The sequence below is a fragment of the Blennius ocellaris genome (assembly GCF_963422515.1).
Source record: "Blennius ocellaris genome assembly, chromosome: 15".
Lineage (NCBI taxonomy): Eukaryota > Metazoa > Chordata > Actinopteri > Blenniiformes > Blenniidae > Blennius > Blennius ocellaris.
Genome location: NC_137664.1, coordinates 1895189 through 1915565, shown reverse-complemented (window position 1 = coordinate 1915565; position 20377 = coordinate 1895189). Strand labels below are relative to the sequence as shown.

Below are 20377 nucleotides of genomic sequence, written 5' to 3'. Positions count from 1 at the left end.
GTGCAGCCGTTGTCATAGCGACACATAAGCATTTATGATAGTGTGTGTGTGTGTGTGTGTGTGTGTGTGTGTGTGTGTGTGTGTGTGTGTGTGTGTGTGTGTGTGTGTGTGTGTGTGTGTGTGTGTGTGTGTGCGTGTGTGTGTGTGCTCATAACCTTGAAGAGACAATGAGGATTAATCACAGTCAGAGAGAGAAAGCAGGATGAGGGAGGGATGATGGAGACGAGGAGGAAGAGGAGTGTGTGTGTGTGTGTGTGTGTGTGTGTGTGTGTCTGTCTGTGTCAGTTGCTTTGTGCTCATAACTGAATAATTATTATTGAAGCTCCGTCTCGGCAGCTCGGCTCAGAGGTCAGAGAAAATCTGCAGTGAATGAGAAGAAGAAGAAGAAGAAGAAGAAGGAGGAGAGGAGGAGGAGGAGTACGATGGAAAATCTACATTGATTTCTATTTATTGATTTATTAAATTTTTCCTTCATCCATTCATGCTCTCCATCTCTCTCTCTCCTCCTCCTTCTCTCTCTCTCTCCTCCTCCTTCTCTCTCTCTATCATGTCATTGATGGGACGTGTGAGTCGTCTGGCGTAAAGAAGGAAATCCAGAGTTGCTTCGTGGAATCGTCCAATGAGACGAGTCGTTAAGGTTCCTACATTCATTCAGCAGTGTTTCACTTCCCCGTCGTTTTTTTAATTTCTATTTTAGCCATTAGCCGTTAGCCGAATGAGCATTGAAGCCTCTCGTCATGATTGACAGTCCCTGCAGCCAATCAGCATCCGTACCGGTCAGAACGTCACAAGGGGAGTTTATAACGAGTTCTAAGTTTGAATTAGAGGAGGAGGAGGAGGAGGAGGAGGAGGAGGAGGAGGAGGAGGAGGAGGAGGCGGCGTCCTACCAGCTCCATGCGCCGGCGGCTGCTGTCCTGCTCCCTCAGGCTCAGCTCCTCCATCTCCAGCCTCATGTCCTGCAGACGCTGCTGGAAGTAGCGGGCGTTCTCCTTCTCCCGGGCCTCGGCCTGGGCGCTCTGCTCCAGCTCCTCGCCCAGACGGACCACGCTGTCCCTCAACCGCAGCACCAGCACCTGCAACCACACCCAGAGCCACACCCAGAACCACACCCAGAGCCACACCCAGAGCCACACCCAGAACCACACCCAGAACCACACCCAGAATCACCCAGAGCCACACCCAGAGCCACACACAGAACCACACCCAGAACCACACACAGAACCACACCCAGAACCACACCCAGAGCCACACCCAGAACCACACCCAGAATCACCCAGAGCCACACACAGAACCACACCCAGAGCCACACACAGAACCACACCCAGAGCCACACCCAGAGCCACACCCAGAACCACACCCAGAGCCACACACAGAACCACACCCAGAATCACCCAGAGCCACACCCAGAACCACACCCAGAGCCACACACAGAACCACACCCAGAATCACCCAGAGCCACACACAGAACCACACCCAGAATCACCCAGAGCCACACACAGAACCACACCCAGAATCACCCAGAGCCACACCCAGAGTGACACCCAGAGCCACACCCAGAGCCACACCCAGAACCACACCCAGAATCACACCCAGAGCCACACCCAGAACCACACCCAGAGCCACACACAGAACCACACCCAGAATCACCCAGAGCCACACACAGAACCACACCCAGAGCCACACCCAGAGCCACACCCAGAACCACACCCAGAATCACACCCAGAGCCACACCCAGAACCACACCCAGAATCACCCAGAGCCACACACAGAACCACACCCAGAGCCACACACAGAACCACACCCAGAGCCACACCCAGAGCCACACCCAGAGCCACACCCAGAACCACACCCAGAGCCACACACAGAACCACACCCAGAGCCACACCCAGAGCCACACCCAGAACCACACCCAGAATCACCCAGAGCCACACACAGAACCACACCCAGAATCACCCAGAGCCACACACAGAACCACACCCAGAATCACCCAGAGCCACACCCAGAGTGACACCCAGAGCCACACCCAGAGCCACACCCAGAGCCACACCCAGAACCACACCCAGAACCACACCCAGAATCACCCAGAGCCACACCCAGAGCCACACCCAGAACCACACCCAGAACCACACCCAGAACCACAGCCACACCCAGAACCACACAGAACCACATCCAACAGCCACACCCAGAGCCACACCCAGAACCACAGTCACACCCAGAACCACACCCAGAGCCACAATCACATCAAGAGCCACACCCACAACCACACCCAGAACCCCACCCACAGCCACACCAAGAGCCACAGCCAGAACCACACCATGCAGCATGGCGGTCAGAAACCACAATACATTTTTTTAAAGGTAAAAAAGAAGAAAAATGAAAAGAAAGGAAAAAAGATAAAGGGGAAAAGAAAAGAAAATAATTGAAAAAGAGATAAAGAAAAGGAAGAGGGGAAAAGAAAAAAGAGATTGAGGAAAAAAGGAAAGAAAGTAAAAAAGGAGTAAAGAAAAAAGGAAAGGTGAAAGGAAAAGGGGAAAAAAAGAATAGAAGAAATAAAGAAAGGAGTAAAAGAAAATAAAGGGGGGGGGGGGGGGGGGGGGTGGGGGGGGGGGGGGGGGGGGGGGGGGGGGGGGGGGGGGATCTGACGCTACCTCAAATCTCTTGACTTGTCCTCTCTGGAACTCCAGCTTGTTCTCCAGGTCACAGACTCTGGCCTCCTGTTTACTGACGATGCTGCGCCCCACGGTGGACGACTCCAGGAACTGCACCCTGGACACGCTCTGCTGGAGCTGCAGGGGAGCGAGAGGCGAGCCACTCAGAACAGCCAATTGATGGGAGCGGACGTTGCGTTTTAGGGCGGCGGCGGACGCTCATGGTTACACCAAGACACGGGAGGTAAAACGACCCATTAGGAGCTGCTCCATAAACCTGCGATCACGTGAGGCGGGTTACCTCCTCCTGCAGCGACTGCTTCTGCTTCCTGGCCTCCTCCAGCTCCGCCTGCAGCTCCCGGATCTGCGAGATGTCGCTGGAGGACTGGGGAGTAAAACACAAGGTGGGCGAGGGAGAGCGCGGGGTTTACATTGGGCTCCGACGAGGCGCGAGCTGAATCGGCGAGCGGGGGAGGGGGGGGGAAGCGGCGGGGCACCTGTGCGATGAGCGCCTTGTGCTTCTTCATGAGCTCGTTCAGGTCGTCCTGGTCCTCCTCCAGCCTCTTCAGCAGGTCGGCCTTCTCGTGCTGCAGCAGCAGCAGCTGCTCGTCCACCTGCAGCAACGGGTAAAAAAAACGGTCAGACGCCCCGAACCGACGGCCGCCGTTACGATTTTGTGACATTTAAAGGCGGCAGGTGGGAATGACGGTAAGTGGGAGTCCGCCGGCCGGTTCGGCCGGGTTTCTAAAAGATTCACTTGGTTCAACGTGTCGTCAAGTGTCACATTTTAACCTTTTAACGTTTCTGGATACGTGAAGACATGCAAAGTTCACGCAAAGTTCACAGATTCCCAATAGAAGGTAGGAAGGAAGGTACAGTCGGTAGGTACAGTAGGAGGTAAGTAGGTGTGTAGGTGGGTAAGTACAGTGGGTAGCTCAGTAGGTAGGTAGGTGGAAAGGTACAGTAGGTAGGTAGAGGTTGGTACAGTAGGTAGATAGGTAGGTAGGTAGGTAGATAGGTCGGTGGAACGCTACAGTAAGTAGGTAGGTAGGTGTAAAGGTACAGAAGGTAGGTGGAGGTAGGTACAGTAGGTAGGTAGGTAGGTTGTAGGTGGAAAGATACAGTAGGTAGGTAGAGGTAGGTACAGGTCGGTACAATAGGTAGGTCGGTAGGTAGGTAGGTAGGTAGGTAGGTGGATGGAAAGACACAGTAGGGAGGTAGGTAGGTGTAAGGTACAGTAGGTAGGTAGGTGGAAAGGTACAGTAGGTAGATAGAGGTAGGTACAGTAGGTAGGTAGGTAGGTCGGTAGTTAGGTAGGTGGAAAGGTACAGTAGACGGGTAGGTACAGTAAGTTGGTAGTCAGGTAGGTAGTTGGAAATGTACAGTAGGTAGGTTGGTAGGTACACTTCACTTCACTCTTTCTAAAACTCTCACCACGCTCTTCACTCTTTCTAAAACTCTCACCACGCTCTTCACTCTTTCTAAAACTCTCACCACACTCTTCTGCTTGCAGATGTTTTCCAGTTCCACCTGAGAGTTGTCCAGCTCCTGGGTCAGCGTGGTCTGGATGCTCTCGGCCTCCAGCCGGCTGGCCTCGCTCTCCTCCAGCTGGCCGGACGCGACAAACACACACCCGACGCGTCACGCGTTAAAAAACAATATTTTCCAAAAAATAGATATTCAAAAACCAGCACGGGGAGCAGGGGGAGGCGGCCGCCGCACCTGGAAGTGCAGCCTCTCCAGCTGCTCCTTGCTGCCGTTGGGCGCGGCGTGGCCCGAGCCGTCCAGGGTGGCGAGGAGCAGCTGGGCGTCGGCCAGCAGGGCGTGAGTCCTCTTCAGGTCCCTCTTCAGCTTCTTCTCCACGTCAAAGTCCCGGTGGCCCACCTGGGGGGGGGGGAGGGGGACGCCACCGCCGCGTTACTGCGCTACGCCAAACACTGTGCCGACGACGGCCGAGGAGCCAGCGGCTCTACAAGAGTTTTATACGGCGTTCAAGATCGCATACCGCGAGTGAGAAACGGCCACTTCCTGTGTGTGTGTGTGTGTGTGTGTGTGTGTGTGTGTGTGTGTGTGTGTGTGTGCACCTGGTCACAGAGCGTCGCTATGAGTCCCTCCAGGTCGTGTTTCTCGTGAATCACCATCTGCTTCTCCTCGTACTCCTGCTCCAACTGCATCTCCAACTGCCTCAGCTGCGCACACACACACACACACACACACACACACACACACACACACACACACACACACACACACGAGATTCAGACGACTCTCCAACGTCTGTCAAAGATAGGAACTAAATGAGAAAATTATCTTTTTTTTTTATAATAATAAGGCTAAAACAGCTCCACCAACTAGAAAAGTTTAAAGGGAAATAGACGAAACTGCTTAAACGTATGTAAAAACTACAACAAGTTCAAACACAAACAGATAAAACAGCTAAGTCGCTACGTAGCTAACAGCAAAATGTAACAGTAAAATGGCTAAAAATGGTCAAACCAGTACAAAAGGTTTGAAGAAAAACTACATTTCAATTGATGAAGTGACTTAAATTCTAATTGAAAAAGTTAAAACACAAAAAAGTTAAACAGCTAAAATGTCTAATAACAGTTTGTTTTTTGTGCTGAATCGGTCAAACGTTGTCGATATTCCGGCTGGAGCTGCCGCTATGCCATCTTTAATTTTCCCAGAAACCCTTGCGGCAGGTTTCCCCAAAATGGCGTCAGTTTAGCGAAACAAACAGTTTGATGGAGACAAATTCCTGTTTCTTTGTAAAAACATGGACTTTGGTTGGAAATCAGTGTTGTGTCTTGTTTTATCTTGTTTTAAGTGATTCGTTTTATGGGAAGTACTTTTTTAAATTGGGAATCTGCTGGAGGGACTTTATGGCAAAACAAACAAACGGCTAAAATGTATTAAATGTTTCACAACAGTAAAGTTGCTTCAAATAAAAATAGCTGAAATAGGTAAAATGCTAAAACTGCTTAAAAAAGCCAAAATAGCTAAAACCACTAGAAAAGGTTCAAAGGAATTAGGTAAAAACAGCTAAAATTGCTAAAAATGGCTTAACAGCAGTAAATCTGCAAAAAATGACTAAAATAGGTAAAACCACTTGATAAAATTAAAACACAAACATGTACATCAGATAAATTCATATGACTGGTTGTGTTTGTTTAAGTGCTTTTCTCTGGATGAATGCTGAAAATAAATTTATTTAGATAGAAGAAAGAGGACAGCACCCGTCTCTGAGAGGACTTGTGGACGTCCTCCAGCTCCTCGTCTTTGTCCTCCAGCTCCTTCTGGTGGATCTGCTTCATCCTCTCCAGCTCCATCTCGAACCTCATGTGGACCTGCCGGAGGGAACGACACGTCACAGTGGAAAGTCCTCATTTCAAAAGTTTTTCAGTAAAAGATGAAGAAATCGGTTTTTCGACAAAGTGTCGACTGTCTCCTGCCACTTTAATACTGAAGATTCACTTCAGCAGGTTAAGAAACGAGCCAGATTCCAATTGAAAAGCTAGAGATTCAGTTCAAAAGCACCTAAAAGTGCAGATCTAATGTGATAAAAGCCCGAAACTGCAGCAAAATGAGCCTAAATACTGCCTAAGATAAACATAAATAACCACCACACTTCTTCTTCTGGGGTTTAACGGCAGTTTGCATCCATAAAGTTGCACAACCGTCAAGCTCTCATCGTCCCTGATGACTGTTTCTCTTCTTCTTCTTCTTCTTCGTACGTAGAGTCTCCTGGATTGACAGTACTCCAGGATAAGTAGAGTCCCCGGGATGGACAGTACTCCAGGATAAGTAGAGTCTCCGGGATGGACAGTACTCCAGGGTACGTAGAGTTTCCTGGATGGACAGTACTCCAGGGTACGTAGAGTCTCCAGGATGGACAGTACTCCAGGGTACGTAGAGTCTCCTGGATGGACAGTACTCCAGGGTACGTAGAGTCTCCGGGATGGACAGTACTCCAGGGTACATAGAGTCTCCGGGATGGACAGCACTCAAGGGTACGCAGAGTCTCCTGGATGGACAGTACTCCAGGATACGTAGAGTCTCCTGGATGGACAGTGCTCCAGGGTACATAGAGTCTCTGGGATGGACAGTACTCCAGGGTACGTAGAGTCTCCTGGATGGACAGTACTCAAAGGTACGTAGTCTCCTGGATGGACAGTACTCCAGGGTACGTAGAGTCTCCTGGATGGACAGTGCTCCAGGGTACATAGAGTCTCTGGGATGGACAGTACTCCAGGGTACGTAGAGTCTCCTGGATGGACAGTACTCAAAGGTACGTAGTCTCCTGGATGGACAGTACTCCAGGGTACGTAGAGTCTCCTGGATGGACAGTACTCAAAGGTACGTAGTCTCCTGGATGGACAGCACTCCAGGGTATGTAGAGTCTCCTGGATGGACAGTACTCAAAGGTACGTAGTCTCCTGGATGGACAGAACTCCAGGGTACGCAGAGTCTCCTGGATGGACAGTACTCCAGGGTACGTAGAGTCTCCTGGATGGACAGTACTCAAGGGTACGTAGAGGCTCTGGGATGGACAGTACTTCAGGGTACGTAGAGTCTCCGGGATGGACAGTACTCAAGGGTACATAGACTCTCCTGGATGGACAGTACTCCAGGGTACGTAGACTCTCCGGACCCACACTGACCTGCTCCTGCTGCTGGATCCTGGCGGCCAGCCTGGTCACCTCCTCCGCCCGCTCTCCGGACTGACCCTCCAGCAGGCGCAGCTGCTTCTTCAGGTCGGGCAGCGACTCCGTGGCGAGGTCCACCGGCAGGCTGAGGTCCCGGATCTGAGCGCACAACTCGTCTTTCTGCTTCTGCAGACGCTCCGCCTCCAAATGGCTCTCCTGAAAAAGACACCAGGGACGGTTGACGGTAAGACTCCTGGGGGAATGTTGATTGATGAATAAATGGATGGATGAAGGAAGGATAGAAGGACAGATGGAAGTCTGAAGTAGAGGTTAGAGCATCAGTCGCCTTCATTTCTACTCCGACTCCTTTACAGTTTTTATTTACGCCAATGAGGTACTATTTCTCAAGCAAACAGGAATTTAGGGAAATACTTGATATCTTATTTTATGACAAAGGCTTCCACTCACGCTAAAGCTAACGCTAACGCTAAAGCAGAGAGAGCAGGATAGACCCTGACCCCTTAAACGCCTCGCTCGATCCAAACGTGCGGCCGAACCTGCAGGGTGTTCCTCAGGGTGTAGAGTTCGAATCCCAGCGCCGTGTTCTCCTGCAGGGCTTTGTCCTTCTGCTCACGTTCGTTATCCGCCTCCTCCAGGGCCTGAGTCAACTCGCTGTCAAACCTGAACGCAGAAACACAAACTCCTGTCGCTAAGTACCAGTTCACGTCACCAGGAAGGTCCTAACGGGTCGTATATATATATATATAGTAGAATACCTCCAAACAAAGACTAAATCCTGTTAGCTTAGGTAAAATAGTAAAAAAAAGTTATTTGCACAGTTATTTTATATATCATATCATATCATATCATATTTCATTATATTATATTATGTAAAATCAGGTTGATGTTTGTAAAATAAACAACAATATTGCTATGTATGTGCAGACCATATATATGGTGGAAATGTACACAGGGACTAAATAAACAGGAAGTGCAAACAGAACGTTGGAAAAAAGGAGGTTGAAATAGGAAGAAGTCAACATGAAGTGTAAACAGGAAGTGATAACGGGTGGTGGTAATGGGAAGTGGTAACAGGAAGTTGAAAGAAGAAGTGGGGAAAGGAAATGGTTAACAGGAAGTAGTGACTAGAAATGGAAGCAGGAAGTGGTAAACAGGAAGCAGTAAGAGGAAGTAGTAACCAGGAAGTGATAAACCGGAAGCAGTAACAGGAAGTAGTGACTAAGCAGGAAGTGATAAACAGGAAGCAGTAACAGGAAGTAGTGACTAAGCAGGAAGTGATAAACAGGAAGCAGTAACAGGAAGTAGTGACTAAGCAGGAAGTGATAAACAGGAAGCAGTAACAGGAAGTAGTGACTAAGCAGGAAGTGATAAACAGGAAGCAGTAACAGAAAGTGTAACTTGAAATGGAAACAGGAAGTGGTGAACAGGAAGTGTAACTTGAAATGGAAACAGGAAGTGGTGAACAGGAAGTGTAACTTGAAATGGAAACAGGAAGTGGTGAACAGGAAGCAGTAACAGGAAGTATAAGTTGAAATGGAAACAGGAAGTGGTGAACAAGAAGCAGTAACAGGAAGTGTAACTTGAAATCAAAACAGGAAGTGGTGAACAGGAAGTGTAACTTGAAATGGAAACAGGAAGTGGTAAACAGGAAGCAGTAACAGGAAGTAGTGACGCAAAATGGAAACAGGAAGTGGTGAAACACAAACCTCCTCTGCTTGCGCTCCAGCTCATGCATGCGGCTCTGCAGGTTGTCGGTGAGAACTCGGGCGTCCTGAAGGTCAGAGGTCACACGGCGGCAGTGACGCTTCAGGTCCGTCGCGCTTCTCCTGGACTGCTCCAGCTGGGCCTGCAGCGAGGACACCTACACACACACACACACACACACACACACACACACACACACACACAGCTTCATCAGTGTCAGGCCTGCTCGCCCCCCCCCCCCCCCCCCCCCCCTCCGCCGAGCCTCCGTGGCGTCCGGCCTCACCTTGGCGTCGAGCTGCTGTCGCGTCTGTCGCTCCGCCTCCACCTTCTCCTCCGTCTGCTTCAGCCGCCGGCGCAGGAAGTCCACCTCCGTCTGGCAGCACTCCAGCTGCATGGCCAGCTCGCTCTCTGCGGGGCGGCGCTGCACATTTACTTTTCCTCTCGGGACACAAACTTTTCTTTTTTTAAATATTCAAAGTGGCTTTTTTTGCTTGTTTTGTTTTTGGGCTCTTATTTTGACACGTCAACGTTTCACGAACCAGGAGTAATCAAGTAAAGTCAACGTTGTCAGGTACGATTACAATCTACGTTAAATATGAATATTAATGTTTCTTTTTCTTCCATTACTTTGATCGCATGAACGTCTGAAAAGTTTCGTTTGTCCGCAAAGTGTTGTGAGCGTTTTTGACAGTATGGTGGGAGATTGGAGGACTCTTCCTCCTCCTCCTCCTCCTCCTCCTCCTCCTCCTCCTACCTGACGCCGCTCCTGCTCTCTGACTCCCGGCGAGCTCCGCCCTCTGCTTCTCCTCGTCCAGCTGCTTCTCCACTGTCTCCATGGCAACCTTCAGCTGGTCCAGACGAGCCTGCGGGGAGGAGTCAGCGGGGGGGTGTGAGAGTCGGCCGGGGGGGGGGGGTGGGGGGGTGGAGTCACGGAGTCACGGAGTGGGGTAGTGAGTCACAGGGTGACGGAGTGAGTCACAGAGCGAATCACAGAGTCAGTGACGGAGAGGGACAGAATGAGTCACGGAGTGATGCAGTGAGTCAGAGAGTAGTGATAGAGTGATAGAGTGATGGAGTGATAGAGTGAAGGAGTGAGAGTGAAGGAGTGAGAGTAATACCTGCAGGTCTTTATTTTCTCTGCTGAGCCGAAGCCTCTCGGCCCGCTCCACATCCAGAGCCTGACCCACTGCGTCGCCACGGAAACGCTCGTCACTCAGCTCCGAGGTCACAGCCGTGATCTGCACAACGGGAACCGATCAGTGTGTGTGTGTGTGTGTGTGTGTGTGTGTGTGTGTGTGTGTGTGTCACCTTGGTCTCCAGACTGTCGGTGGTCTGTCTCAGCTCGTTTCTCTCTTTCTCCGACTTCTCCAGACGCCGTCTCAAAGCTGAAATCTCATCCTGTCACACACACACACACACACACACACACACACACACACACACACACACACACACACACTCAATTAAATATTAAAACTAGCGCTAGACCATAATGACTCTGAAGGCTGAAATAACGACTCATGAGTAATGCTAACGTCGTAGCTGTGCCCGTTGCTAATGCTGACGCAGCAATAATCCAGCTAACTACTTATTAATGACAACATTTGGGGTAAAAACATGCCCATTATTGATCAATGATGCTAACGCTAAGCTCCTATTGAAGTTTCTTTAATGATGCTAACGCTAACCTTTAACCAAAACTGTTCCCACCATTCATCAATGATGCTAAAGCTGACTTTTAGCTGAAGCTGCTACGCTAATGCTATCGCTGGGCTAATACTCAGTGATGTCGCGGAGAGGGACGCGGGGCTATCGGGTGAAGAGGCGGGGCGATGACATCATCGTCCGCACGTCAAAACCGAGGCGGCGTTTTCTAATTCCTCCACTCTTTTTTCACAACTTTTTTCAAAACGACACAGTTTTCAGGCTCTTAAAGCGCCGCCGCCGATGATCGGTCAAAAACCCCGAGCTGTATCTAGGATTCGTTCAGTATGAGGCTGCGCTCACTCGGCGATTTCAAGCGAAAGCGTAAACGTTTTCCGTGTAAAACGCGAACTATCGCCAAAGTGCAAAAAACGATACGTCTGTTTCACTTCAAATGTGGCGTAAACGAGTCGTGAATCGTCCCGAACCTCTTTGTTTCGGAGACGCTCATTGTCCATGTTGACGTCGAGCATCGGGCGAATCCTGCAGAAGAGTTTCCACCAGCTCCACCTGGAGGCCGTCCTGAGAGCGCGCAGGTTCTTCTGGAGACACCTGACCGCCATCTGCTGCACCTGCACACACACACACACACACACGCACACACACACAGAGTTAAAATATTTTAATACGTTCAGCTGTTTTAACCGACCTAAAATATATATTTTTTTTTTAACAAAGTTTAAGTTTTTGGTTTTTAGCTATTTTAACATTTTTAGGTTTGATTATTTTTTAGCCCATTTAGCTTTTAGCATGTCTAGCCATTTCTCACATGTTTAGCTGTTTTATTATTATTTTTTAGCTATTTAAACAGTTTTTAGCATGCTCAACTGTTTTTAACATATTTCGCTGTTTTCGCAAGTTCAACTATTTTAAGCCATTTAGTGTGAAACATCTTGGCCGTTATTTTCTAGTAAAAATAGGAACTTATCTTTCTATATATGTTCATGTGACTTCTTATGGTTGTTTTTAGATATTTTTCCATTTTTAAAGTTTGTAAGTATTTTATTTTTCTTTTTTTTTTGCCATTTTAAATATTTTCAACAACTTTTTCAATTGAATTTTTTTTGCAGTTTTAACAATTTCAAACTTTTTTTTTTTAAAGTTACTCATAAAATTTTAAGTAGTTTTTTTTGCCATTTTTTGTAGATTTTTTGGGCCATTTGAATTTCTTTTCTATTTGTATTATTATTGTTATTATTATTATTATTATTATTATTATTATTATTGCTGTTTTTGGGGATAATTTAAAAAAAATTGTTGCAATTTTAGCATGTTTATTTTTGACTTATGTCTCAGGTTGTCATGTTGTGTGTTGGAAAAAAAAAACTACAAGATGCAAACAACAAAGAAAAAGAATGAGAGATGCTATCACCATGAGCTAATTTTTTAATTTTTGTTAGCTTGATTCTTGATTATAACCCCCTCCACCGCACCCCACCCCACCACCCCCTCACTCACCTTGAGTTTGCGGTACATCTGCCGTGCGAGGTGCCCGAGGCAGGCGGCCTGCAGGCGGACCAGCCATCCGGAGACCTGCTGCTCCCTCTGCTGCTCCAGGTAGCGCAGCACGCCGCGCTTCATGAACACGCTGCCGGCGCCCACCACCACGCTCCTCTTGTCCACGTCCAGCTCCACCAGCAGCTCCTCCACTGCCTGCCACACACACACACACGGAACCGTATTCACGCCATGGTCGGAGAACCTCCTCACGCTCGCCGCCTCACCTTTCTCTCGTCGTGGCTGACGAACATGGAGGCGTAGCGCTTCATGATGGGCGGCGACAGCGCCTGGAAGTGACACCTGAAGTCGCTCAGGCTCATGTGTTCGGGGTAACCTGCGAGGGAGAAAAGGTTCAGCTCAAGCCACGGAAACGAAGAAAAAAAAAAAAAATACCAGGCGAGTCTTTAAGGGGCCTTTTACTTTCTGATAATCCGGGACTGGCTAGGCTAGTTAGCTCGTGGCTAAAGGGTAGCCTCAAACAACCGCGATATAAAGTCTTCCAGAAATCAATAAGAATCTTCCTCACTACTTCTTTCTCGAGAGATTTCCGCGAGATATTTTCCAAATTCCCACTATTATTATAATTCTGAAGAGACTGTGATCCGGACCAAACCGGGGAATTGTGAACACTCCCCTAAGATCCTGGACCCGTTTAGTTACGTATCGTCAGAGACGACCACCGACCTGTGCGGTAGAGCTGCAGCGCCGCCAGGATCTGAGTGGAGTGCAGCTGCACTCGGAGAGCCGGCACGTCGAAGCTGCCGCCGCCGCCGCCACCGCCGCCGTCGCACTTGGCGCTCACGCACTGCAGGAAGACCGGCCGGGCTCGACGAATCACATTCACCAGAGCGTCCTGAGGGGGCGGGGCCAGAGAGTTCAGCCAGAGAATGAACGGGTGGGGGAGGAAACTCTCAGGTGACAAACACACAGAGAAGAGAATGGATAAACGTGTGGAGTTCCTCAGGGCTCCGCTCTCGGCCCGCTTTACCAAGAGGTTTGGTCAGATTTTTGTGGGACGGAGTCGGTCACTCACGGCCTGCAGCTTCACGGCGATGCACGCCGAGTGCCGTCGAATGGCCGCCATGCCGCCGCTGAAGGTCTTCCTGACGGTGCCGTTCCTCTGCAGGGAGCGCTGGCTGCCGCCCTCCAGACCCCCCAGGCCCCGGCACAGAGGGGGCAGCGAGATCCGGGGACTGAACAAGGCCTTCACGGCGTCGCTGGGGAGAGACGAGAGGCGGAACGTTCCCACAAAAGTCTCACATTCTAACTTAGCTCCGGGGACCACATAACGACTCGATTTCATCCAGGGTTGCCAGATCTGACTCACCATTTCAAGCCCAAACGATATGGAACCCCCCCCCCTCCGACTGGCCCTTAGGCTCCCCAATTGCTGGATACCGCGCCAGATCTGGCAACGCTGATCAGGGCGTGTAGATTGATTTTCAAGTGGTTGTGCGATAAAGGGGTCCCAGAAAATCGAGGGCACAGCTTTGAACATTTTGCCGGCGGCGCTTCCTCCGAGGCGGTTGCATTATTGTGTCGCATTTGCCTGCGGCGTGAACGAGGCTTTTGCGTGAAAGAGTATATTAACGTACAGGAAAGTCCTGAAAGGGTCGATAAAAGAAGACGATACACTCCGCTGATTCCCGAATCCCCAATCAGACGTCTTCCTGCGTGGAGCTGTTAGCAGGGTGTTACGCTGAGAGATCTGACTTCACGCTTGGGAGCGCGGCGCCCCCGGGGGGGGGGGGGGGATTGGCGGTTTCGGCGCCGGGACTCACATGGTGGAGTTCTGCAGCAGACAGATGGCGTTGAGAGCAGACGGGTTGTTCTGGATCAGACCGAACCACCCGGTCAGGTCGTAGCGGACGGGGTCACCGCCCATCAGGTGGTTGACCTCGCACTGCAGCGGCTGCTCGCACTGACGCACTGCAGACAGGGGGCGCCGTGCGTCAACACACACACACACACACACACACACTCATGCACACGTTCGTCTTCTGGTGTTTTGTTTGTTAGTTTTACCGGTGTTGCTGTAATATTGACAGACTCGCTCCACGGCGTTGTTCTCTGTGGAGGCCGGCGTCGCCATCTCCTCATCCAGGACCCACAACAGACCTCTGGGGTCTCCTTCTGCGGCGCGGACCTGGAACACACACACACACACACACACATAGAAAATCAAAATCAAAGCTAAAAGGGGGAAAAAAAACAGATTAGGAGTTCCTCAAGGTTTTATACTGGGCCCACTGCTGTTTCATATAAACATGGTGTCGATGGTGAAATTCAGACCCCAGAACTCCGACAGCAGGTGTGACGTCACCTGAGAGTCTTAACGTCGCTGGTCTTTCATTAGAAATGCAGATGGTTGAGTTAATAATTGTGATATTTCTGTCTATATATATATATATACACGTTGGCCACCGTCGTTCCCGGGCGTTTTACCTGCGGAGGCGGCTGGTCGATGGCGGACACGACCTCGGTGGGGCTGCTCTCTGGGCACTCGAACTCCACTTGGACGTTCTCCTGAAACGCAGCGGATGTTTATGGAAGCTTGACGTTTTGAAGAAAAAATTAAAGAAGGAGGGTCTTTATTAAAAAAACAAAAACAAACATACGTCAGTGCTTCCTGAGACCGTAGAAAATCTGCATTTGGGGAAAATGATGGCGATTTAACTATCGTGTGTTTGTCGGGATGAAAATAAACATAGAAATTAAGAAAAGTTGTTTTTAGAAGTGAAATAATCAAAGAAGGGTTGATTTATTATATCAACCTGAGATTAATATTTTATAAACAGATCTATTGTCCTGAATTCAAACTGTTTCTTTACTTCCTATATAATACTATTAATAATAAAATCTTAAATTTAAATCTCAAGTTATATATATATATATATATATATATATTTGCTAGGCTGTTCTGGCAGAAATAATATATATTGATAAAAAAAAGCTTTAAAAAGCTTAAAAAAATATATATATATATATATATATATACACACAAGCACACACATATATATACACACATATATAGAATACATACATATATACATATATGTATATAAATACAAAAATAACATATATAGAGTGTGCATGCACACACTACATATATATGTATAAACATACAAATATATGGTGTATGTGTACATATATATATATACATACAGAGAGAAAGAGTTTACATGCTCTCCCTATAAAAAGTGCATACTAATATATAACAATATCCAGAGAAATTATATATAATAATGAAAATCAGAGGCTTAAACCTCAAGCTTAAAGAAATAAAATAAAACAAAAAATAAATAAAAAAAAGAAATATATATATATATAATTAAATGAGAGAGAGAATAAGTTCTCCCTCTAAAACGAACTAAATACCAATATATAATAATATCCACAGAGATTATATATAATAATAAAATCAGAAGTTTAAATCTCAAGTTTTTAAAATAATAAAGTCGATTGTTTAACAGTGAAGCCGAGTTTGTGTTTTTTTTTTTTCGCTGAGTCTGCACGTTCTCCCGGTGTGTGTGTGTGTGTGTGTGTGTGTGTGTGTGTGTGTGTGTGTGTGTGTGTGTGTGTGTGTGTGTGCGTGCGTGCGTGCGTGCGTGTGTGTGTGTGTGTGTGTGTGTTACCTGGGCGTACCGCTCCAGCGGGTGAGTGAAGGTGTGCGCGTGCTGCCGCTCCAGCAGCCGCTCCTGCAGGTAGTTGTGGCAAAACTCCGCCCAGCCGGCGCCGCGATCCGCCGCCCAGTGGCGGGGGTTCCTCAGGCCCGGCGTGTCCACCACCATGACGGAGGCCAGCGCGAGCTGCTGGCCGCTCAGGGCCCTGCACGCGCGCGCACACACACACACACACACACACAGACATTGCGTCACTCGCAGGCCCCGCCCCCCTCCGCGTGGCAGAAAAACAACAGGTGGCTCCACAGCTGACTGACACAACGAGGTTCTGTCTCGTGAGTCTGAGGGGGGAAACTCGTGTGACGTCACGATGTTGAACTTCTGTCACTTCAGTGGAGGAAAAACAAAAAAAACATGGACGGAGGGTGGAGGGACGGAAACATAGACGGTGGAATTAATGGATGGATGGATCAGAGAAGGAAGGAAGGATGGAATGAATGAAATAAATAAATCAATCAATCAATCAATGGGTGGCTGGATGAGTGAATGAATGAATAAAAAGAGGAATGGACAAACTGAGGAATGCAGTTATGGATGGAGTGATGATGAGTAGATGAAGGAATGAAGGAATGAAATGTTGCATGTGGAGATGAATGGATGGTGATAAAATGATGGATGGATGAATCAATGGATGGATGGATGGATGGATGGATGAAAGACAGATGTGCACATACCTGAGACAGATGTGCACATACCTGTTGATGACAGATGAGTTCATTAAGAAGTGGACGTAGTAATGAATGAATGAATGCATGAATGAATGAACAAAATGAACGAGTGAATGAACAAACAAACGACTGAAACGAGTGAATGAATGAACGAGTGAATGAATGAATGAATGGAATCAATGAATCAATGAATGAATGAATGAGTGTCTACCTGTTGATGAGGGAAACGACGGCGGTGAAAAGTTCCTCATAAAGTCCGGAGGCCAAACCGTCGACACACTGAACTGCTGTTAACCTGGGACCTGGAGAGAGGAGAGACACCTTCATCCTCCTCCTCCTCCTCCTCCTCCTCCTTATCCTCTTCCTCCTCCTCTTCCTCCACCTCCACTTCTTCCTCCTCCTCACCCCTCCTCCTCCCTCATCCTCCTCCTCTTCCTCTTCCTCCTCCTCTTCCTCCTCCTCCTCTGCCCCCTCTTCCTCCTCCCCCTCCTTTTCCTCTTCTTCCTCTCTCCTCCTCCTCCTCTCCACTTCCTCCTCCTCCTCCACTTCCTCCTCACCCTCCTCCTCTGCCTTCACCTCCTCTTCCTCCTCCTCCTTTTCCTCTTCCTCCTCCTCCTCCTCCACTTCCTCCTCACCCTCCCTCCTCTGCCTTCACCTCCTCAGCCTCCTCCTCTTCCTCCTCCCTCTGCCCCCTCTTCCTCCTCCTCTTCTTCCTCTTCCTCATCCTCCCCCTCCTCCTCTTCTTCCTCCACCTCTTCTTCCTCCTCCTCCACTTCCTCCTCCTCCTCTGCCCCCTCCTCCTCATCCTCCTCCTCCTCCTCCTCCTCCTCCCCCTCCTCCTCCTCCTCCTCCTCTGCCCCCTCCTCCTCCTCCTCCCCCTCCTCCTCCTCTTCCTCCTCCTCTTCCTCCTCCTCCTCTGCCCCCTCTTCCTCCTCCCCCTCCTTTTCCTCTTCTTCCTCTTCCTCCTCCTCCTCCTCCTCCTCCACTTCCTCCTCCTCCTCCACTTCCTCCTCCTCCACTTCCTCCTCCTCCTCCACTTCCTCCTCACCCTCCTCCTCTGCCTTCACCTCCTCTTCCTCCTCCTCCTCCTCCACTTCCTCCTCACCCTCCTCCTCTGCCTTCACCTCCTCAGCCTCCCCTCTTCCTCCTCTTCCTCCTCCTCAGCCTCCTCCTCTTCCTCCTCCTCTGCCCCCTCTTCCTCCTCCCTCTTCTTCCTCTTCCTCATCCTCCCCCTCCTCCTCCTCCTCCTCCTCCTCCTTATCCTCTTCCTCCTCCTCTTCCTCCACCTCCACTTCTTCCTCCTCCTCCCCCTCCTCCTCCTCATCCTCCTCCTCTTCCTCTTCCTCCTCCTCTTCCTCCTCCTCCTCTGCCCCCTCTTCCTCCTCCCCCTCCTTTTCCTCTTCTTCCTCTTCCTCCTCCTCCTCCTCCTCCACTTCCTCCTCCTCCTCCACTTCCTCCTCACCCTCCTCCTCTGCCTTCACCTCCTCTTCCTCCTCCTCCTTTTCCTCTTCCTCCTCCTCCTCCTCCACTTCCTCTCACCCTCCTCCTCTGCCTTCACCTCCTCAGCCTCCTCCTCTTCCTCCTCCTCTGCCCCCTCTTCTCCTCCTCTTCTTCCTCTTCCTCATCCTCCCCCTCCTCCTCTTCTTCCTCCACCTCTTCTTCCTCCTCCTCCACTTCCTCCTCCTCCTCTGCCCCCTCCTCCTCATCCTCCTCCTCCTCCTCCTCTCCTCCTCCTCCTCCTCCCCTCCTCCTCCTCCTCTGCCCCCTCCTCCTCCTCCTCCCCTCCTCCTCCTCTTCCTCCTCCTCTTCCTCCTCCTCCTCTGCCCCTCTTCCTCCTCCCCTCCTTTTCCTCTTCTTCCTCTTCCTCCTCCTCCTCCTCCTCCTCCACTTCCTCCTCCTCCTCCACTTCCTCCTCCTCCACTTCCTCCTCCTCCTCCACTTCCTCCTCACCCTCCTCCTCTGCCTTCACCTCCTCTTCCTCCTCCTCCTCCTCCACTTCCTCCTCACCCTCCTCCTCTGGCCTTCACCTCCTCAGCCTCCCCCTCTTCCTCCTCTTCCTCCTCCTCAGCCTCCTCCTCTTCCTCCTCCTCTGCCCCCTCTTCCTCCTCCTCTTCTTCCTCTTCCTCATCCTCCCCCTCCTCCTCTTCTTCCTCCACCTCTTCTTCCTCCTCCTCCACTTCCTCTTCCTCCTCCTCCACTTCCTCCTCCTCCTCTGCCCCCTCCTCCTCATCCTCATCCTCCTCTCTCCTCCTCCTCCTCCTCCTCCTCCTCCTCCTCCTCCTCCTCCTCCCCCTCCTCCTCCTCCTCCTCCTCTGCCCCCTCCTCCTCCTCCTCCCCCTCCTCCTCCTCTTCCTCCTCCTCTTCCTCCTCCTCCTCTGCCCCCTCTTCCTCCTCCCCCTCCTTTTCCTCTTCTTCCTCTTCCTCCTCCTCCTCCTCCTCCTCCACTTCCTCCTCCTCCTCCACTTCCTCCTCCTCCTCCACTTCCTCCTCACCCTCCTCCTCTGCCTTCACCTCCTCTTCCTCCTCCTCCTCCTCCACTTCCTCCTCACCCTCCTCCTCTGCCTTCACCTCCTCAGCCTCCCCCTCTTCCTCCTCTTCCTCCTCCTCAGCCTCCTCCTCTTCCTCCTCCTCTGCCCCCTCTTCCTCCTCCTCCTCATCCTCCCCCTCCTCCTCTTCTTCCTCCACCTCTTCTTCCTCCTCCTCCACTTCCTCTTCTCCTCATCCTCCTCCTCCTCCTCCTCTCCTCCTCCTCCTCCTCCTCCTCCTCCTCCCTCCTCCTCCTCCTCTGCCCCCTCCTCCTCCTCCTCCCCCTCCTCCTCCTCTTCCTCCTCCTCTTCCTCCTCCTCCTCTGCCCCCTCTTCCTCCTCCCCCTCCTTTTCCTCTTCTTCCTCTTCCTCCTCCTCCTCCTCCACTTCCTCCTCCTCCTCCACTTCCTCCTCACCCTCCTCCTCTGCCTTCACCTCCTCTTCCTCCTCCTCCTCCTCCACTTCCTCCTCACCCTCCTCCTCTGCCTTCACCTCCTCAGCCTCCCCCTCTTCCTCCTCTTCCTCCTCCTCAGCCTCCTCCTCTTCCTCCTCCTCTGCCCCCTCTTCCTCCTCCTCCTCATCCTCCCCCTCCTCCTCTTCTTCCTCCACCTCTTCTTCCTCCTCCTCCACTTCCTCTTCCTCCTCCTCCACTTCCTCCTCCTCCTCCCCCTCCTCCTCCCCCCCTCCTCCTCCTCCTCATCCTCCATCCTCCTCTCCTCCTCTGCCCCCTCCTCTCCTCCTCCTCCTCCTCCCCCTCCTCCTCCTCACCCTCCTCTGCCTCCGCCGTGCCGCCGCCCCGCTCTCTGCTGCCCCCGGTGGCTCTCTGCAGGCAGTTGCCTCAGGTGGTGTTTGAACACGGCGGTGTGCAGGTCGTCTCCCTCGCAGCCCAGAACGCTGCTGCACGTCTGGGAGCTGTCGAAGCTCACGAACTGCCTGCGACCCACTGCTCACACCACACACACACACACACACACACACACACACACACACACACACACACACACACACACACACACACACACACACACACACGTAAAGGTTCATATACATTTTTGATCAATAAACATAAACGATGTATAATTTAATTTCAATAACGTCAAAAAAAGTTCAGACGTTAACATTTCATCACATTTCAAACTTTTTATTTTTAACCAGTTCTGATTTAATTTTAACTGTTTTAACCGTTTTGACTCTTTTCAAAGCAGTTTCTTGTCTTTTCCCCCAAAAATTTAATGTTTGTTTTTCCTTCTTCTTTTACAAATCTGAATCATTTCAGGG

The 20377-nt window shown here is 50.4% G+C and overlaps 1 protein-coding gene across 1 annotated transcript in view; it reads right to left on the bottom strand.

Moving 5' to 3' along the window:
• The window catches only part of myo18b (myosin XVIIIB), a gene marked incomplete at its 5' end in the record, with an annotated part of 28940 nt that overhangs the window by 7174 nt on the left and 1389 nt on the right, over window positions 1–20377 (bottom strand). The window contains 27 exon segments of the mRNA XM_080509862.1: window positions 888–1073; window positions 2649–2786; window positions 2950–3033; window positions 3146–3262; window positions 4143–4256; window positions 4371–4532; window positions 4733–4837; window positions 5885–5995; window positions 7310–7510; window positions 7852–7975; window positions 9022–9176; window positions 9303–9427; window positions 9774–9882; window positions 10138–10257; window positions 10328–10417; window positions 11152–11295; window positions 12182–12376; window positions 12448–12557; window positions 12908–13076; window positions 13257–13440; window positions 14005–14152; window positions 14249–14369; window positions 14669–14749; window positions 15859–16051; window positions 16786–16876; window positions 19868–19928; window positions 19930–20042. Coding sequence (XP_080365988.1) covers window positions 888–1073; window positions 2649–2786; window positions 2950–3033; window positions 3146–3262; window positions 4143–4256; window positions 4371–4532; window positions 4733–4837; window positions 5885–5995; window positions 7310–7510; window positions 7852–7975; window positions 9022–9176; window positions 9303–9427; window positions 9774–9882; window positions 10138–10257; window positions 10328–10417; window positions 11152–11295; window positions 12182–12376; window positions 12448–12557; window positions 12908–13076; window positions 13257–13440; window positions 14005–14152; window positions 14249–14369; window positions 14669–14749; window positions 15859–16051; window positions 16786–16876; window positions 19868–19928; window positions 19930–20042 — 3551 coding nt within the window.